This window comes from Candoia aspera, chromosome 18 (assembly GCF_035149785.1).
Source record: "Candoia aspera isolate rCanAsp1 chromosome 18, rCanAsp1.hap2, whole genome shotgun sequence".
In the NCBI taxonomy this organism is placed as follows: Eukaryota; Metazoa; Chordata; class Lepidosauria; order Squamata; family Boidae; genus Candoia; species Candoia aspera.
Genome location: NC_086170.1, coordinates 8,773,191 through 8,793,358, shown reverse-complemented (window position 1 = coordinate 8,793,358; position 20,168 = coordinate 8,773,191). Strand labels below are relative to the sequence as shown.

Genomic DNA, 20,168 nt, shown 5'->3' with positions numbered 1-20,168 from the left:
TTCTGTTAAGATACAGTCCCGTGCCGTTCAAAGACAAGTGAATCAGATTCCCAGGAACCCTCCCTTAAACTTCTCATGTTTTCCCACCTTTCTTTTGAAATGGAATCTTTACCATTGTCGATAAGGGGATTGCCAAAGCATTTCAGTCCAATCTCTGCTGTGTCTGCTGGCGATGTCTCCGTTCCCAAGCAGCAATCCATCCTCCCCCCTCCCTCCTGTACATTTCATGACAGAGGAGGAGAACCTGAAACATTTTATGGCTTCTGGGACGAGCCTCTGACAGTAGGTTGAAGGCCACTCCTGATGACCATCCATCCTTTGATGAAATGAGCCTTGAGCTGACCCAGCCCGATTCTCCTTCTCCTTCCAGGAACCCTTTGTGTGTGTAGAGTCCAAACTGTGGAGTTGTCTCCTTGGGTTCTAGCATCAGGTGCTCTTTCACAGCTAGGTTCTTTCTCCCCTTACAGAGCCCTACACTGTTGGATACAGCCAGTCAAGTCTGATCCATCTGGTGGGACCATCTGATTGCACCATGCATGGATTTGTACATGGAGGTAAGTCCTAGGAGAATCTCTCCTGTTGGCTTCTTATGGGCCACGTCGGCACTCCTCTGGGATTCCGTCTTCTGTCCAAACTCAAGACCCCAGTGACTCTTCCCTACCTGGTATTATGTGTCCAACATCTGGTTTCCTGTAATGCTATGTGGGAAAGACCTTGGGAGACGGGGCAAAGAGATGCTGCCTTGGGAAGGGTCAGATAAGAGAGGGCAGAGCCCTCAGCTGCATAATGGGTGGAGGAAGAGGCTCGGAAGGGACCTTCCCTAGTTTCTCAGGCTGTAAAGGAGATTTGTCCTTTCAGCCTTGCAAGATTCTGTCAATGTAGCCTTACAATAAAGTAGAATTAGCTCATCCGGTCATGTTTCCTGTCTAGTCTACCTGGGAAGGCTGACATTCCCAATTCCATCTCCTTTTTCCTTCCTTTAGTCTTGGAACGTAGACCCGTTGGGCAACCAAGCTTTCAACATTGTGTAGATCATAAACATCCCAGAATTTATAACAACATGGGAGCCTGCTTAGCACAGGATCTTGCTACTTCCGTCAGAATAATGAAAGCAGGACTGCAGCCTTGTGCTGCAAGCTCCACCCTGTTGGGGGAGTGTGCGGCATCATGACACAGAGTCAAAAGCGGTGGGGCTTGCATCAGGACACGGTGTCATTGCTTTCATCAGTCGGACCCCCTTTGCCCTGCCAAACACCACTGCCCTGTCACCACCGTTACCCTGTCCTGAACCATGGCGCGGGGCTTTTTTGTGATTACATACATTTGTGAACCCAGAGCAGCCACCTTTTCTGGTCGGCACGAACTCCAGTTCGGAACAACTACCCAAGGTTTCAAACTGAAATCAGCACTAACTAGAAACCACAGGGCTTCCAAGTTTGAATGACACATCTGGCAGCAGGGGAACATGCAGCCTTAGTGAAGGAACTCTGCAGGAAGGAGGTAGCATGGCGGCACACAGATTCTCATCAATGCCATAGGAAGCTAGCTGGGATCAGGTGTAATCAGAGCTTGGAGTCACCTTGAGGGCAAATTATTTCTTTAATGAGAATTGGGTGTCAACATTGGTACGCCGAGAAATGCAGAGAATCAGCCTTTTCCAGGTTAGCTATGCCAGTTCCTCCTAACCCAATTTTTTTCTGGCCCAATTTTCTTATTGGCTCAGCCCACTGATCTCGGGGATCCAGATGCTTCCTTCCCATTAATGGTTTGAGGGCAAGTGCCCCAGACCTTGAGTAGCCAAAGGAAGCCTTTTTTTTTTTTTGTCATAACCTGTTCATAATTGTTCTAATGATGATGTTTTTATTGAGGTAGGGATTCTTTTTGTTGATGCCCGTGTTTGTGCTGGATGTTGTGGCCCAACTGTCTTTGGGGATCATTCAGAGGGTTGGACTAGATGATCCTTGGGGGCCCTGCCAACTCTACGACTCTGGGATCTGATATTATGATGGTATGGTAGATTTTCCTCTGGAGGTGCTTAAACAAGGATGCTGTAGTTCCAATGGATCCAGGTGGCTGGACTAGAGCAGTGTTTCTCAACCTGAGCAACTAGAAGATGGCTGGCTGGGGGAATTCTGGGAGCTGAAGCCCACACATCTTCTAGTTGCCAAGGTTGAGAAACGCTGGACTAGAGGGTCTTCAAGGTCCCTTCCCTCCTTTCCATTCAATTATCCTGTGATTCTGTGGTAGGACTTTGTGATGTTAACTACTGTGGCAGAGTGCTGGAAAGCATGTGGCCTGAGAGATCAGGAAAAAACACACACCAGGCATTTCTGTAAAAATAAGTGTATTTACAGAAAGCATAAAACATAAGCAGTTTCCATATCCACAGCTGGATAGGCTCAAAAAGCTTCTTACATAAACATATTTACAAGCTCATACACACAGACATGTGCTCTGAGCTGGACTGGAAGGAGAGGCAGCAAAAAGGAAACTAAACAAGTCCAGGCAAGTTCCCTTCCCCAGGCAAATCAGCAGCTTTACCTCATATGGTCATTCTTTTCACACCCCAACCTGAGGATACTTAAGTTTGACCTGTTCGCCCTGCCAAAGTGATCTGTTGCCATAGTAACTTAGTGGCTTGCTCCTTGCAAACAACCAAATACCGACCACTACCTGATGTTAACATCTTATACTCTTCCTTGCCCACCTCATTTCAATCCAGGCCCCTCTTCATCAACCCCATTTTCATATCGGCAACGTTCCAGGCATCCCTGACAGCCAGGAGGGGCCAAACCAGCCTATGACAACAGATGGAGCATCCAATCCCGCCGTGTTTTGCTTTCTATTTTTACAAGCTAGCGGAAGTCGCAAGATCGGAGACAGAAGTGTAGAAAAAGCTGTTAGAGCCACAGGGTGAGATCCTTGCCCTAAATTTCACCCTGAGCAAGGGGAGGGCCTGGAACAGTGTTCGACAGGCTTAGTTTACATCAGAGTCAATCCTTAACCTGAGCAAAGGATGTGGAAATGGCATTTCCTTGGTTTATAGGTGATCTGAATTAGAGATTATCCACCTAGGATTAATTGTATGTGCTAGGCTGGTGTCATGGTATGTGGGGAAGTCCTTGGGAGATAGGCAAGGAGACGCTGCAAAGGGAACGGTCAGATAAGAGAGGGCAGAGCCCACAGTGCATAATGGGAAGGGCAAGAGGCTCAGAAGGGACCCTCCCTAGCTTCTCAGGCTGTAAAGGAGATGGGGGAGAGATGTACTTTCAGACTTGCAAGATTCTTATAATGGTATGTGGGAAAGACCTTGGGAGATGGGGTAAAGACACTGCCAAGGGAATGGTCAGATAAGAGAGGGCAGAGCCCTCAGCTGTATAATGGACAAAGAAAGAGGCTCAGAAGGCGCCCTCCCTAGTTTCTCGGGCTGTACAGGAGACGGGGGAGAGTAAATCTGCCCGAGAAACTAGGAGGGGTCTCTTCTGAGCCTCTTGCTCTGTCCACTATTCAGCTGTGGGCTCAGCTGTCTTTTATCTGACCGTTCCCTTGGCAGCGTCTCTTGGCCCAGTCTCCCAAGGTCTTTCCCACGTGCCATTACATCTGCTCCCTATCTCAGAAAGGTGGTAAAGAGCAAAAGTAGAGCCAGAATCCAGGAAACAAGACTTTTCCACGTAGGAAAACAGGGCTGCAGTCACACCCCGCCGTGGGCTCGGCTGAAGCAGGGTTGGGTCTCTCAGGGTGAGCATGACGCGAAGCAGAGTGTCAGGTCCAGCCAGCTCCTGGGCCTCGCACGTGATGTCAGCAGATTTAAAAGGAAGCGTGGCTTAAGAGACGCAGATGGGGAGGCAAAATTTCTCCCTCTCTGGATGGAACTGGCAGGAGATTCAGATCCCTTCTTTGCCCAACTCATATTTCATTCTGGAATTTGCTGCCCGATCCCAGAGATAAAACCCACTTGAAATCCTGGATGAAGAGATCCGTCACCAGGGTCAATGCTCGTTCCTTTCCCCATGAACCAAGAGATTTCCTTTTAACGTTTGGACGCCCCAGATCGCGTGCCTCCAGCATAAAGGAGCGCCAGGGGTGATTTTTATCTGTGCCGTGGGTCTAAACCTGAGCATTTCTGTAGACCCTTTCAAGATGCAGGCAGACGGGGGGTAAACTGAGGACAGCCCTTCTATTGGCTAGAGAGGAGAAAGGAAAGATGCCCAATAAACCAGAAGAACTGTCTTCCTGAGACGGATGAGCTGATACGTAGGAGTTGTTGCTATAGGAACTTTTCATGACCAAGAAGGCTTGGATAATCTAGACCTCTGTAATTAAAACATTCTTTGGAGGGCGGACATCTTTGAACTTAGGGCGAGTTGGGGGAATTGAATGGAAATTACTTTCCTTACCACGGGATTGCGCCTGGAGATGGCATTGTCCCGCTAAAAGTCTTGCTGCCCCTGTTGATTTGCGGGGCATTGGAGTTGGTGGGAGGTAGGGGACGCTCTGAGCTTCCCCGTGAAAAGTGGTGGCAGGACAACAAATTGGGCGTCTGGTTTTGCTGGTTTTTTGCGCCGCCTCCCGTTCTTGGGATCTGAGAGTGGCACGAAGTCGGACATTAATATCAGCCTTGCTAGGTAGACCCGACAAGAAACACAACCAGATGAGCTAATTCTACTTTATTATAAGGCTACATTGACAGAATCTTGCAAGGCTGAAAGTACAATTCTCCCCCCATCCCCTTTATAGCCTGGGAAGCTAGGGAGGGTCCCTCCTGAGCCTCTTGCACCACCCATTATGCAGCTGAGGGCTAAGCCCTCTCTTATCTGACTGTTCCCTAGGCAGCGTCTCTTTGCCCCATCTCCCAAGGCCATTCCCACATACTATTACAATTAAACTGGGCTCTTGCCTTTCATATCAAACGCGTATTCCCCAACACACATAACTACAGGCCACAATTAAAGCAGCGTGGGGACAAAGGACTTTTTTGTGCGTGTTAATAATGCATATTGTTAAAATACTGAAAGTCAGAGAAAGTAGAAAAAAGCAAGGCAAGGTAAAATATACTACATTTAGGTTTAAAAAATAGTGAAAAAAAGATACATTACTTCCTAGTGGTACATCCTCCCTTCTGTTTGTCTCCCCAACCGCTAACCACAGTTTAAATGTTTTTTAAACTTTGCATTGAACATTAGTGATGGTTAGTTTCTATTTAAGTGCTGAAAGCCATATATCTGCAAGGTATTGTATATAAGGCAGCCATTCCTGCCTGAATTTGGTTAAACCTCCCTTGTGGATATGCACTGTCAGTTTTGCCATTGACGCATATTCTCCAGGATTAGTTTCCCAGCACGATATCGTGCGCAAAGTTTCTTTTTTCCAAACTCATGAAAGGTTTGGCCTTGCTGCTATCAACATGTATCTTAGTAAATTATGATAGTTTTCATTTAAGTTTCCTGGAATAGAAACATCTGTGGGTTCAGTTCAATTTTTACTTTTAGATTGTGGGGGGAGGGTATGTGTATTCCTTTCCAGTAGTTCGGATTTTTAAAAAATTTTGCGTGACCACCACATGCAGTAAAATGTTGGGAGGAAGGCTTGGTTAGGTATTAGGGACATCGATAGGCCAGGACAGATTTGGCCGGGTTTACGTTTGGACGAGCCCTCTCTTAGCAGCCATTTTGTGAGAGCGCCCACGGGCCTGCTCCCCAAATTCCAGATGTTCCAATTATGCCCTTTGGGCTCAGAGCATAAGAAGAACCCAGCCGGCTTCTCCAAGTGGGCTTCATCTCTTCTCCAATGGCCAAGCTGATATGGGGGGGAAACCACACCCCAGCAGATGCTGTTGAACTACATCTCCCAGGATTCCTCTCCACCAGCCAGACTGGAAACCGCTGTCTGGCAATAGTCTAGAGAACCCCAGGGCTTTCATCCCAGTCCCACAACTTGATATTGTGGCCAAGAGCTTCTTGAATGGCAAATTCAAAGAGAGGCTTCTTTGAATGCCAGTGCTGTGAGCCACAGCCTGGGGTGAAGAGATGCTGCCAAGGGAATGGTCAGATAAGAGGCAGCTGAGCCTGCAGCTGCATAATGGAGGGAGAAAGAGGCTCGGAAGGGACCCCCCCCCCCCTAGTTTCTCGGGCTGTAAAGGAGACAAAGGGAGAGATGTCCTTTCAGACTTGCAGGATTCTGTCAATGTAGCTTTACAATAAAGTAGAATTAGCTCATCTGGTCGTGTTTCCTGTCTGATCTACCTGGGAAGGCTGACGTATAAGAGGGAGGGAAAGGAAGAAGCTGTCCGTTTTTGTAGCCTATATCAATAGAGTTCCAAAGTTTCTTATAGTATCTGTTTCTTGACCTGGCCTACCTCAAAGGGCTCAGCCCACACGGGCTCCTCCAAATCTCTCTTCTCCCCAGTTCATCTACCCTTGGCTGCAGTTCTGCCCATATTGCTCAGTTGATGCCCAGGATAATATCCAACGTCTGCTGATTTCTACCATTCACGAGCAGTTACGAGGTCTGAATCCCCAAAGTAATCCTTAATTCCATGCCCAGCCCAGCTCACACACTCTGCCTGGGTTTTGCATCATCCCTGCTGTTACTGCTGCTAACCAGTAGGTCCTAACTCCTTAAGTAATTAATTGCCTGCCTTCATCTGGCCCACAGCTGAGCCTCAGACCCCCACTGGAAAACCAGGGTTAATGCCATTTCATTTGTCTCTGGCAAGCTCATGCTTACGGCCTGGTGGGCACCAGAGGAGGTGCGCTGAGTGTGAACTGGGAGCAAATTGTTCTGGGAGAGAGATGATCACCCCCACCCCAGATCTCAGATGGGCAATGACCCTTCAGAAAAACGAAGCGATCCACCCCGCTTACATTGAGGATCCCGTTGCCATCAATAAGAGTTGATGCCTAAAACAAATGGCTGCAAGACGCTGCTGTGAAAGATGTGGGGCAGGCTGGGAAAGGAATGGAAGGGAAAGAATACCTAAATAATCAGGAGATGCGGGGGGGAATCTCTTGGCAAGTCAGCCCCAGCAGGTAGACCAGGCCAAGAATCAGCTCCTTGTAAGACTAATTTTATTCTAATAATAGAATCTTGCAAGTCTGATTATGCTGTGCCTCCACCCCCCCCCCCCCTTATACTCATGTGAATAAGAGAGGTGTCTATCTGAGCCGCTTCCACGCACTTCCTTGTTTTGGGCATAAGCCGTGATTTTTCTAGCTTTGGTAACGGACCTGGCCTGTCTCTGCCAAGGTCATCTTTCTCACTCTTCTAAATGGCTGTTCAGCCCAGGTGACAAGGAACTTGGGCAGGAGCATTTCACATCATTCTGAGAGACTCCGAATTAACATCCTCGCTATAAACAAGGGTGGGAAACGCCTTTTGCTGTTTGCGCGAGCCTGGGTTCATCCCAGCGCTGGCACAGGGAAGGTCCCGTGTCAAAATCTGCGTTCTCCTTGCTTCCTCAATCCTGCCCGGCCGCGTGGGGCTTGACCCAACACTGGCTGTAGTTAATGAGCGTAATTCCACAGGAACGATTGCAAAACAGCGGCCCCAGTCCATTGGCCATTCAGCTCCCAGGTTTCATTTTTCAGACGTCCCCGTGGACGAGGCTGCTTAGGGCGTCTAGGCAGAATTAATTCTGAATTCTTGATTGCAGGAACGGGGTTAGCGCAACGGCTGAAGAGCCACAGGATCCCTCGCCTCTGGGGTGCCCCTCTGGTCCCGTTGATTGTGTTAGGAAGACGTCAGATGTTTTTTCCCCCTCTGGATCCTGCTGCTTTATTAAGACAAGGCCTGAGCGACAAAGGCTGTTGCGAGTGTGTGTTGGCTGTGCTATTTTTAGCAGCTGTTCTCTTCCCGTTAGTGGGACTAGCCTTGACGCTTGGTAGAGGGGGTTAGATCTCGCACTGAATTTGCAGAAGGCAGTGATGTATAATTAATTGTATTCTGCAAGCATCTTTTCCTTCTAACTCTGCCAAGCATGCAGTTTGATCCCCCCCCTTCCCTATAAGCTCTGGTGGGAACAGCACCCTGGCATGTCATCCTGGCACAGAGAGGAATGTTAAGGGGCACCTTGCAAAAGTGCAAACTGGCAAAATTGCAGCCTCTTTTCAGAATAATCTACCTGGGGTTGACTCAGTGGCCTTGCGAGAATGTTCCGTTCCTCCCCCAGCAGCTGCTGAGGGCGGAAGGGCCGAGGAAGAGGGAAGACCGAGTGAGCAAGCATTCGATCTGGAGGGGATCTGGGGTCGTCAGGAAGCCCAGGCGTTGCTTTTAGATCTGATCTGGGGCTCCCGCACCCCTTCTGAGCGATCTCACACTGCCACTGGCAAGCCGCTTGTGCGGCGTTGAACTGGAGGCCCTCCGGATAGGTTGGAGTCTGTACCCGTTGTCCCCAGCCAACGGAATATTGGCTGCTTTGGCTGGTGATTGGGGGGTGCTGTTGGAGAAGGCTAGTCCGAGATAGATAAGGAGATGGGGGTGTCCAGTCTCCCTTGGGGTTCCAACCGAGTTGAAAACATTGCAGTCTTCTTATCTCTAGATTTGAAATTGGTCTTCCTGTTTGGCGTCGGTTTTAGTCTATACTAACCGCTTACTCATTTCTCAGGCCAGATTGGCCGTTGTGCCAAGGACGTGGCCCCTTGGGTGAGTCTGAGTGTGTCACAGTTTAGGAAGGAAGGAAGGAAGGAAGGAAGGGGGAGAGAGAGAGAGAGAGAGAGAAAGAAAGAAAAAGAAAAGAAAGAGGGGGGGAGGGAGGGAGGAAAAGAGAAAGAGGAGAAAGAGAAAGAGAAAGAGGGAGGGACAGGAAGGAGAGAAGGAGGGAGAGAGGGAGGGAGAAAGAAAGAAAGAAAGAGAAAGAAAGAAAGAGGGAGGGAGGGAGGGAGAAAGAAAGAAAGAAAGAGAAAGAAAGAAAGAGGGAGGGAGGGAGGAAGGAGAGAAGGAGGGAGGAAAGAAGGAAAAGAGAAAGAGAAAGAGGGAGGGACGGGAAGGAGGGAGGGAGGAGAGAAGGAGGAAGGAAGGAGGGAAGGAAGGAAGGAAGGGGGAGAGAGAGAGAGAGAGAGAAAGAAAGAAAAAGAAAAGAAAGAGGGAGGGGGGGAGGGAGGGAGGGAGGGAGGGAGGAAAAGAGAAAGAGGAGAAAGAGAAAGAGAAAGAGAAAGAGGGAAGGACAGGAAGGAGAGAAGGAGGGAGAGAGGGAGGGAGAAAGAAAGAAAGAGAAAGAAAGAAAGAGGGAGGGAGGAAGGAGAGAAGGAGGGAGGAAAGAAGGAAAAGAGAAAGAGAAAGAGGGAGGGATGGGAAGGAGGGAGGGAGGAGAGAAGGAGGAAGGAAGGAGGGAAGGAAGGAAGGAAGGGGGAGAGAGAGAGAGAGAGAGAGAAAGAAAGAAAAAGAAAAGAAAGAGGGAGGGAGGGAGGGGGGTAGGGAGGGAGGGAGGAAAAGAGAAAGAGGAGAAAGAGAAAGAGGGAGGGACAGGAGGGAGAGAGGGAGGGAGAAAGAAAGAAAGAAAGAAAAGAAAGAGGGAGGGAGGGGGAGGGAGGGAGGAAGGAGAGAAGGAGGGAGGAAAGAAGGAAAAGAGAAAGAGAAAGAGGGAGGGACGGGAAGGAGGGAGGGAGGAGAGAAGGAGGAAGGAAGGAGGGAAGGAAGAGGCTTTTGGAAGATGCCCAGAAGACGCCCCCCCACCTCCATTCTCTCCGAGGGCCGAGTGCAAAATAATACATTCCTGGAGAAGCGTTCTAGAAGACTCGGAAGAGTCCCTGCTAACGTTCAGGCAGAGGTTGAACGTCCATCACCTGGAGATGTGCCCCCTTGGATGCCTATATTGATCACCCCCTAATCCTCTTTCGTGGTCGGAGCTCGCCAGCCCAGGGACCCCTTGCGGGGGGCGGCCTCCATTAATCCCGGCTCTTTCCCCCCCTCCCCAGGCGTGACGATGAAACTCATGGACGAAGTAGCCGGCATCGTTGCCGCCCGGCACTGCAAGACCAACATCGTGACCGCCTCTGTGGACGCCATCAACTTCCACGAGAAGATTAGAAAAGGTAGGCAGTGGGCCGCACAGCCTTGCAGGAAGGGGAACGTTTCCCTCAGGGTGCACCCGTGTCTGGCTGCGTCGCCAAGGGGGTGATCCAGGAGGACCCCAAAAAGGTTGGGTCTAGTTGAGATAGACGAGGTCCCGCTGTCACGAGTACGGATGGTGAGCGGGAGGGGGCCCCTATCCAGGGGGGAAAATGCATGCGCAGCTTAGAGGCTTTGAACTGTCCTTCGAAGAAACCCAGAACAGACCCGCCTTGAGTTTGGGGTTTATCTGTCTGGGTTTCCCACGCTCCTTCAGTTTGGTAGGATTGATGTCCTAACTTAAGCAAAAATCCACGCTGAGACAAGGAATTCGTCTCTAGTGTTTATTAACTGCTCTAGTAGACAAAAGGGTAGGGTTGGAACTGCATCTCAAAATACTTCTTGTGACCGCTCCCTTCCAGGCCCCCTCCTCAAGGCTGCCCCCTTGGGTCAAACCTCAAGACTGTGCAACCAGTCGCCTGCCCCACTCCCAAACACAAGGCACCTTCTCTCTCTGAAGTCCACTAGGCCGTTCCCCACCTACCTTCAGCTTCACAGCGGCAGATCCCACCAGAAGCAAGGAGTCTCCGTCCCAGACATCTATTTGCAGGGCATTCTGGGCGAGGTACTGGAGAAACCAGTGGTGCTCGCCGGGCTTCAGGAAGCCCATGTCCACCATGTACTTCAGATGGAAACCGGGGGAGCCTGCAGAGAAAAAAACGGGCCGACGTGCACGAGTAATATGGCAATATACTTCCGCAGCCTTGCAAACTGGCCTGCGACAGTTACCGTCCCACAAAAACCTACTATTTCCCATGCTTTGATGTGCCCATTTATGTTGATCGCTGGTCATGCTGAAGGAGCGTGGGAAACCCAGAGAGATAAAGCCCCAAACTCAAGGCGGGCCTGCTCTGAGTTTCTTCGAAGGACAGTTCAAAGCCTCTAAGCTACGCATGCATTTTCCCCCCTGGATAGGGGCCCCCTCCCGCTCACCATCCGTACTCGTGACACCCACATTGTCTACAACAGGCAGGGTTTTTCATTCATCCATCAAGGGCTGAACTTCCTCAAAGTCCATCGGGGGCTGCGTGCTGGGTGGGGCTGAAGCAAAGCTGGGGCGAGGACACCCAGACCCTTTTTTGCTTCCTGACCACCCCTTTCTTTCGCTTTTTCTCAAGCTGCTAGATATTTGTTGCTAGAGGCTGGACTTCACTAGCTGCCTTCTTCTGGCCTGCACGCTACATGTTTCCAGGCAGGGAGATTCCCATGTCCCATCTAGAGGGACATAAAGCCAAGAGGCGGGTTGGGCTCGGCTTCGCGAAAGGGAGCCGCCAGGCGTAAAAGAATGAAGAGGAAACAAATTCACTGTTAAACCTCGTTCCTTTCCGTTGCAATTCCTGAGGCTTGAAATTGGAATCCAAAGGCTTCAGAGAGGTCCGGTCTGCTCGCATCGCCCCTCAGTTCCGGGTTTAAAGCAAATTAAAAAAACTACGGGCCAGAAATAAAAGGCAAATTCCATTCACACGCAGACAAGTCTTATCTACAGCAGGAGGGACAGAGAAACGGCTGATTTGGGTTTTGTGTCTGGGGGCAAACATTGGAGGGTGGGGGACAACATGTGCAGACCCCAGGGATCGGATGCCATCCCTTTGTGTCCTTGCCGGAGTTGGAAAACCTGGAGATCCCTGGAAATTGGAAGAAGCCGCTGAGTCTGATGACCCGTCCTCTGGCAGCTGCCTAGAACCAAAAATTAATTCTTTTCCAGACAGAATTCTTGCAGTCTCTTCAGCAAATTTATGGAGGAGAACAGGAGGGGGTTAAAAGAATTGCAGCAAGCTTTCCTTCAAAGCAATAGGCAGGCGGTCCTCGACTTATGACCATTCATTTAGTGACTGTTCCAAGTTACAATGGCACTGAAAAAAGTGACTTGCGACCGGTTCTCGCGCTTGTGACTGTCGCAGCATTCCCACAGTCACATGATCAAAACCTAGGCGCTTGGCAACTGGCATGTATTTACAGATAGTCCTCACGTAACAACCATTCATTTAGTGACGGTTCTGACTTACAACAGAGCTGAAGAAAACAACTTATGAGCAGTCCTCACACAACCATTGCAGCATCCCACAGTCACATGATCACGATTTGGGCGCTTGGCAACCAGTTCGCTTTTGTGACTGTCACAGCGTCCTATGATCACATGATCGCCGTTTTCTACCTTCCCGGCTGGCTTCTGGCAAGCAAAATCAATGGGGAAACTACATGATTCGCTTATCGACCATGTGGTTTGCTTAATTTAATTTAATTTAATTTAATTTAATTTAATTTAATTTAATTTAATTTAATTTAATTTAATAATTTAATTTGCTTAATGACCGCTGCAAAAAGGTCGTAAACCCGGGTCGGATTTGCTTAATGACCGCTTTGCTTAGCAACCAAAATTCCAGGCCCAATTGTGGTCGTTAAGCGAGGGCTACCTGTATACCTTTTAATAAAACGTATTAGTCAGGGAGGAAAAATCTAATTTTTTGCTCCTATAAACTAACCCGGCTCCCCCACATAATGCCCCATGCCGAAACCCAAGCATCCAGTAGACGGGGCTGTTCAGCTCCTGCTGTATTACAGTAGGGCCTCCCTCTTTGGCCCCTCCCTCTTGCCTCTTTTTCAATCACAGCCAACAACTCTGCAGGCTGAAGGAGAGAGCGTCGCGCTCAAGGGAATCGATTCCAGATCCCAGGGCAGGCGTGGCAAGGAAGTTGGCTGAATTCCCCCTGTCACGCACCCTTGCCCTGATTTGCACTCCTATGCACGTTCTCCACACCAAAGTCCAGACTCTGCCAAATTCTGCCCTGCCCTCTGCAGCGCAAAAGGGGTGTGGCCTGTGCAGTGACCCTTACATTAAGGAAAAGGAGAGGGGGCCACCCACGGGACCCTTGCTTTTCAAAGGGTCCCCGTGGAGCAGACTACCTGCATGCGGAGAAACCTGCCCGGAAATGGGGATGCGCCCTCCTGCGGTCTCTTCCAAAACTTCTCGGTCTGATGGACCGAACTGAAGATGGAGAGAATGAGAGAAACGGGGGATTCACCCAGATTGCTCGAGGTGTCCTCGTAGTCCTGGCTGTGCAGTCGAGGCCAGCGGAGAACTCTCCAGGGTCCTGATTCCGTAGCGTCCAACTTAAACCTTTGCTCCGCCTGGAAGAATATTTTCTTGGAAGGTGTGTGTGTGTGTTAGTGTTGTTGTCCATTGGAATCTAGCTAATGTTATGGAAGGTGCTTGCAATGTTTCTTTAACGCAAAACAGCATTATTACAGCTGAATCTTCGCATAACGTGTCCAGACTAGGCTAATCTGAGCCTGGTCATGGAGTGAGAATTCTGGACTGATTTGTTCAAAGATCCACTGGCTTGTCTTCTTGGCTGTCCATGGTCTTCTCGGGCGTCTTCTCCAACCCCAAAGTTCAAAAGCATCAATGCTCTTTCTGTCCTGCTGCTTCCGAGTCCAACTTTCACTTCCAAAGAAGGTCACAGGGAATGCCGTTGCCAGCACTTTTCTGATCTTTGCTGGCTGCAGACAAACCACAGCACCTTTTCCAAGGCGTTCACTACGACTTTACCAAGGGCTGGTCTGCAGCGTCTGTCTTGGATTCCGTGTCGTCTTAAAATCTCCTGAGCTGAGAAGGATGCAAAACCCTTTCTCTTTCAGGAAGTCTAACCTCTGGAAGGTTCACAGTTTTAGCCCGTGTCTGGAAAGGCTGCAGAGAAACCTATGACACCATAAATGTGATTTGATTGTACATTGGCTCAAGATCAGCTGCAGAAGAGGGATAAGGTGGATGGATGGATGGATATCTGGGTGGAAGGAAGGAAGGAAGGAAGGAAGGAAGGAAGGAAGGAAGGAAGGAAGGAAGGAAGGAAGGAAGGAAGGAAGGAAGGAAGGAAGATATGTGAAGGAAGGAAGGAAGATATGGGAAGGAAGGAAGGAAGGAAGGAAGGATGGATGGATATGTGGATGGATAGAAGGAAGGAAGGAAGGAAGATATGTGGAAGGAAGGAAGGAAGGAAGGAAGGAAGGAAGGAAGGAAGGAAGGAAGGAAGGAAGAAAGATATGTGGAAGGAAGGAAGGAAGATATGTGAAGGAAGGAAGGAAGGAAGGAAGGAAGGAAGGAAGGAAGGAAGGAAGGAAGGAAGGAAGGAAGGAAGATATGTGAAGGAAGGAAGGAAGGAAGGAAGATATGTGGAAGGAAGGAAGGAAGATATGTGGAAGGAAGGAAGGAAGATATGTGGAAGGAAGGAAGGAAGGAAGGAAGGAAGGAAGGAAGGAAGGAAGGAAGGAAGGAAGAAAGATATGTGGAGGAAGGAAGGAAGGAAGATATGTGGAAGGAAGGAAGGAAGGAAGGAAGGAAGGAAGGAAGGAAGGAAGGAAGGAAGGAAGGAAGGAAGGAAGAAAGATATGTGAAGGAAGGAAGGAAGGAAGGAAGATATGTGGAAGGAAGGAAGGAAGATATGTGGAAGGAAGGAAGGAAGGAAGATATGTGAAGGAAGGAAGGAAGGAAGGAAGATATGTGGAAGGAAGGAAGGAAGATATGTGGAAGGAAGGAAGGAAGATATGTGGAAGGAAGGAAGGAAGGAAGGAAGGAAGATATGTGAAGGAAGGAAGGAAGGAAGGAAGATATGTGGAAGGAAGGAAGGAAGATATGTGGAAGGAAGGAAGGAAGGAAGGAAGGAAGGAAGGAAGGAAGATATGTGGAAGGAAGGAAGGAAGGAAGGAAGGAAGGAAGGAAGGAAGGAAGGAAGATATGTGGAGGAAGGAAGGAAGGAAGATATGTGGAGGAAGGAAGGAAGGAAGATATGTGAAGGAAAGAAGGATGATATGTGGATAGAAGGAAGGAAGGAAGGAAGGAAGGATGGATGGATATGTGGATGGATAGAAGGATGGATGGAAGGAAGATATGTGGATGGAAGGAAGGAAGGATGGATGGAGGATATGTGGATAGAAGGAAGGAAGGATGGATGAATGGAAGGGTGGACAGATGGGTTGGAGGATGGACCTAACTGACTAGCCCAACCCACCACCCTCAGTGGCCCTGCTGCCTATTTCTGTCACCCCACAGAGCTGTGTCTCGAGTCTTGTGTTCACAACTCGATGCAGTGGTTTGGGATCCGCTCTCCCCTCCTCCCTCTCCCTCTCTTAGATCCAGGAGCGCGTTTCCCTTGCTCCGGCATTTAAATCTCTGCCCCCCACTTTTCAGTCCCCGGGCCTCTACTTAGCCATCCCACATCACGACGATGACGCACCGCTGCAGCATCTTCTGGCCACCCTCCTTCCATCTCCCAGGGCCCCACGTTGTTTTGTCAACCTGAGCGGCACAGAGGTTTTCCTCCTCTGGCTGTCTCGCGCCCACACCCACACATGGGGGGGGGAGCACGGGAAGCCGTAATTGCCGATGACAGCTCACCAGCTGCAAACCACTGGGGTGGACAGCTTTTACAGCTGCCTTCAAAATTACACGGACGGGGGATTTGCCGCCTCCTCTCCAAATTTATACCGTTGTGATGCCGTTGGGGGCTTTGGACAGGAAAATGCAGGAGAAAAAAGGCCTAATGTGGTTCCTCTCCCTCTTTATCTCCCCCTCAGTAGGGCGCTTTGTCCCCAAGCTGGAGAAGGCAGCCGGTAAAGGGGGTGTCTCCCCAGAGGAGAGCCGCTAACCGGTTCATTTCCCCTACCGCACGCTTCAAAATGGCCAACTGGGTACCGCAGTCCGCAAACCGCAGCTCGGGGCTTCGGTTCAATAAGCAGAAATAACTGACTGATCCACATTTATTAGTCGACGGAGGATAACGGGTAAACATCTCAAAGCAGGGCGCTTGGCAGCCCTCGGTGGCCTCCTGTTAATGGCCGCATTCAGAAAGCTGGTGTTTTTTTCTCCGAGTGCCAGAACGGGACCCGCTGAGACGGATAATGAAAGGGCAAATGGGCAAAGGATGCTGCTAATAGTGGGTCAAACCGATTATAACATAAAAGAAACGAAAACGCTGCATTCCGACCCAGTGAATAATACATTATAAGCTCAAGGCAGGTTAAGCTGTTGCGCAGCTGACGGCAGCCTTAAGGTGCATTGGCAAAATTTGGTGCGAAAACGATCATCGGGGGTGGCGCACTGCCCCCCTTAGAAATCAACACTCAAAAGATGCGTGCTTAGCATTGAAATCTTAATTAAAATCAAAATAACTAATTATTCCCAATTAATTAATTAATTTAATTAGTATTAAGGTGCTTGATGCAGTCTTTTGGGGAGAAATGCCCCTACCCACCCACCTTTCCCCCACCCCACCCCGCCCTACCCTTTCAAAGATGTTCTCTCCACTTTTGAGCAAATTAAATTTAAAAACGTGACAAACAGACCCCACTTGGGTCAAAGCTTAAGGCATGATGAAGATTCACCCACGTCTGACATTAGTTGGCTGATTAATACTAATGTAGGAAGCTGGACCGTGCCATGTTGGTAATCCTACTAAAATAATAGCAATATGCAGAGAGTTGGGTGGGGGTGTTAGTTCCAGGGATTCAATTGATGGGCTGGAAATTACATCCCAAAACAAACAAACCCAAATTTGCTGAGAAGTCTTCTTCCTTGACCTTTCGTCCAACAGGAAAACTCGATCCGCTGTTTTCCAGGACGGGAGTTTCAAGTTCATTGTTGCAAAGTTGACGTACTGGACCCAGTTTTGTTCAGCTTTTTGCTGGCTTAGGAGCCTCGGTGGAGTCTTCCAAAACATTTAACAAATGTGGAATTTCTGAAGCAGCAATTGCATCCGGAGTGAATAAATTGGCATTTAAATTCACCGCCAGACACTAGGTGTTCGGCCACAGCCTGTTTTAAGTTCGACAAAAGCTTTAAAAACCGCTTAATCAGAACTGAGGTGTTCCAAAGGTTGTTTTTTTTTGAGTAAATTTTATTAGGTTTCAAGAAAAGAATAAAAACCACAAAAAAGCAAAAAACTACAAAGAAAGGGAAAAAATCTAAAGAAGTGCAGAAACACAAAAGATCTTTTTTTTAATTTACAGAAAGATGTGGCTTCCAACTTTTAACAGCAAGGATATACAAAATTTCCATAATCAATCTCTTACTCTATATTAAACCAAAACACCACATTGTTTCTATAGATCATTCCACTTTAACACGTAATAAAAATCACTAAGTACAGTTACTCCTCCCCCTTATATTAAAATCAAGAAAAAAAAATCATATAAACCTCCTAAACATCTTTCTTCCCTCCAAAAGATAAAACATATTTAATTATTCCCTTCCTACCGCTATTCTATGCATTTCTGCCTGCTATAATAAGAATCAAGTTAAAAGGCACATAAATTGTCTGCTAATTCCAAACTAATTTTATGACAAGCCCAGTCTACTGAAGAATGAATATACTGGCTATTTTTCAATCCAGGGTCATTCCATAAAGGGAGCTTTTCATGGGAAAAAAGGTCCAGTTTTTGTACCGTGTATTTTCCTCTGGGATTAAGCATCCAGTGCAAATAAAGACAATCCAAATGGACAAGGTATTTCAGGTAGCCCTCAACTTACGACCATTCATTTAGCAATGGTTCGAAGTTACGACGGCACTGGGAAAAGTGACTTGAGACTGGTCCTTGCACTTACAACCTTCGCAGCATCCCTGCGGTCATGTGATCAAAATTCAAGTGCTTGGTGACTGGCATGTATTTACAATGGTTGCAGCATCCCAGGGTCACAAGATTGCCCTTTGTGACCTTGCCAGCTGGCTTCTGTCAAGCAAAGTCAATGGGAGAAGCCAGATTCACTTAACAACCACATGATTCGCTTAATGGCCACAGTGATTTGCTTAACAGCCGTGGCAAAAAAGATCATAAAATCGGGCATCACTCGCTTAGCGATGGAAGTTCCAGTCCCAATTGTGGTCGTAGGTCGAGGACTACCTGTATTCTGCTCCTCCTTTGTCTAGGTTTACAAAACATGTTTCGTTAGGTCAGTTCAAGACTTAGCCCAGATGTTAAGCTTGCTGAGATGTTACCTTGGCTTAATGCTTTGGGGAGGGTGGGGTGTTGTGTGTGAACTCCGCCCATCGAACAGCTGAGTTTTAATTTAGGTTAGATCCCTCCAGGTGGGACTCAGCTGACGTCTTATGCCTAGTCATCCCTCTTCACAGTTGGAGTATGGTGGCTTTGCGGGAAGGATCTTTCTTTCCCACCCCATCGCAGAAAAGTGGGAAGCTCTTTTGTGCCGAGATCCCTTTGTTTGCCTTCTGCGTGAAGCACTCAATTTCCTCAATTCCCGTCCCAAAAATGGCTCGAAATGATTGATCACAGCGGCTGTAACTCCCTGTTTCTCTCCTTAACGTCAAAGCTGATCAGGTGTTCGTGTTCCATTGCGGTGATGTGGGAGAAACACCTCATTTTCCCGTCCTCTCTTCTTCGGCTTCAAAAGGACGGTGGTAGATTCGAGTTGGCTCCCTCGTTCCCCATCCTAAAACTGAGTGGACGGAACCCGAAAAGAAAGGAGATATCCCGTCTATGTCAGAGCGAGTGTGAAAATTGTTCTGGGGCATAGCAGAGCAGGCCAGGCAGTCCCAAGTTGTCTATGTGTGTGTATGTGTGTGTCAGTGTGGTGTGTCCTGGATTTGGAGATACAAGGGAAGAGGTCCCCCAGCCTGGCCAACTGGAACACAACCTCATATTGCACAGGGTAGACCTCTTCGGAGCCCAGACTGGACCTGCAGCTTATCACGAGCCTTTTTCTGAAATTGTGCCAGGCAGAAACATCTGTATCCCCCCCCCCAGCCTGTTCTTGTTCAATTTGACGAGCTGTAGAAATCCTTGGACGGCGGAAGGAAGGATTTGTGGTCGATGGGAGATGCTGTTGGCATTCCTTTGTTTTTGCATGGACCAAGCCACTAGGTCACCATGGTGATTGAGTACTTCCTTAAGTATCGGCAGGGTGAAGAGGTCGAACTTAATTGTCCTCACTTTGGGTGTTAAAGCTGCATTGCCTGGGGGAGGAACTTGCCTGGACTTGTTTTTAGTTTCGCTTTCGTAGCCTGCCAGCCCAGTTGCAGCTCAGTCCTCTCTGAGCGTGTGTGAATGCACAGCTTGTAAATATGTTTTTGTGCTTTCTGTAAATGAATTTATTTTTATAGAAATGCCTGGTGTGTGATTTGTCTGATCTCTCAGGCCAAACGCTTTCCAGCACACTCTGACAGATGCGACAAGGGGACATGAGTGAAAGTCTGGACTTCAATTCTTCTCTAGTTAATCTGTGGTCTCCTGGGCTTTCCAAGCGGTCATTCAATCCCCAGGGAAGAAATCCCCCCCCCTTTTTTTTAAGTTGGGGTGCCCCTTGGGAAATAGCCGAGGAATTCGGAGAAAACACCCCCCCCCATGTCCCTGCCCACAAATCGGGTGGAGGACGTCAAAAGGGCGGTGGCACCTTGTTTTGTCCCGAAACGTTAGTGCCGGGCAGCTGGCTTTCTGAAGTTTTCCACGCAACTCTGATCTGCAGCCTTCGGAATTGTGGCATGGCAAATTGTGTGGAGTCGCTTGTTGAGACAAGCAGCTATAGAATTGAAATAAATAAATTGGAAGGGAGCCCAAGGGTCATCTAGTCCACCCCTCTGCCGTGTGCCGGGAAGCCCATTCGACCCGCCATGAGAAGGGGCTGCCCAGCCTCTTCTTAAAAACCTCCAGAGATGGAGAATCCCACTGCCTCCCTAGGTAGACTCTTCCACTCCTGGAGAGATCTGATCACCAAGTATTTGTTCCGGGTACGTCAGCAAAATCTAGGAAGGCACGATGTGTATCTGTTATTTCTGATCCTGGTTGCTGTGGCTGTGGGGATGGGTTTGTGAGCATCCTGCCCGTCGCTTCCCTTTGCACGCCTGAACGTAGCCTTTCTTCAGATTGAACGTCTCAAGTTCCTCTGAGGACATTCATCCTTGTCATCTTTTTGGTCTTCTTCTGAACCTTCACCAACCATAATCCTTCTGGAAATGCCCATCTACACTTGTGTCACGTCCTGTTGTTATTCTCTGAAAATGTCTCTGGGGACCCCGTTGTTAAGGGGGGTTGCTTTTAAGGTCGTCCTCGTTTAACGA

General features: G+C 48.7%; 1 protein-coding gene across 2 annotated transcripts in view; it reads left to right on the top strand.

The window, feature by feature from the left end:
• Positions 1-20,168, top strand: part of ACOT7 (acyl-CoA thioesterase 7) — a 54,918-nt gene that overhangs the window by 27,795 nt on the left and 6,955 nt on the right. For both annotated transcript variants that reach the window (XM_063317724.1, XM_063317723.1), the window contains 2 exons: positions 468-554; positions 9,912-10,028. In XM_063317724.1, coding sequence (XP_063173794.1) covers positions 468-554; positions 9,912-10,028 — 204 coding nt within the window. The remainder of the gene's footprint in view (positions 1-467; positions 555-9,911; positions 10,029-20,168) is intronic.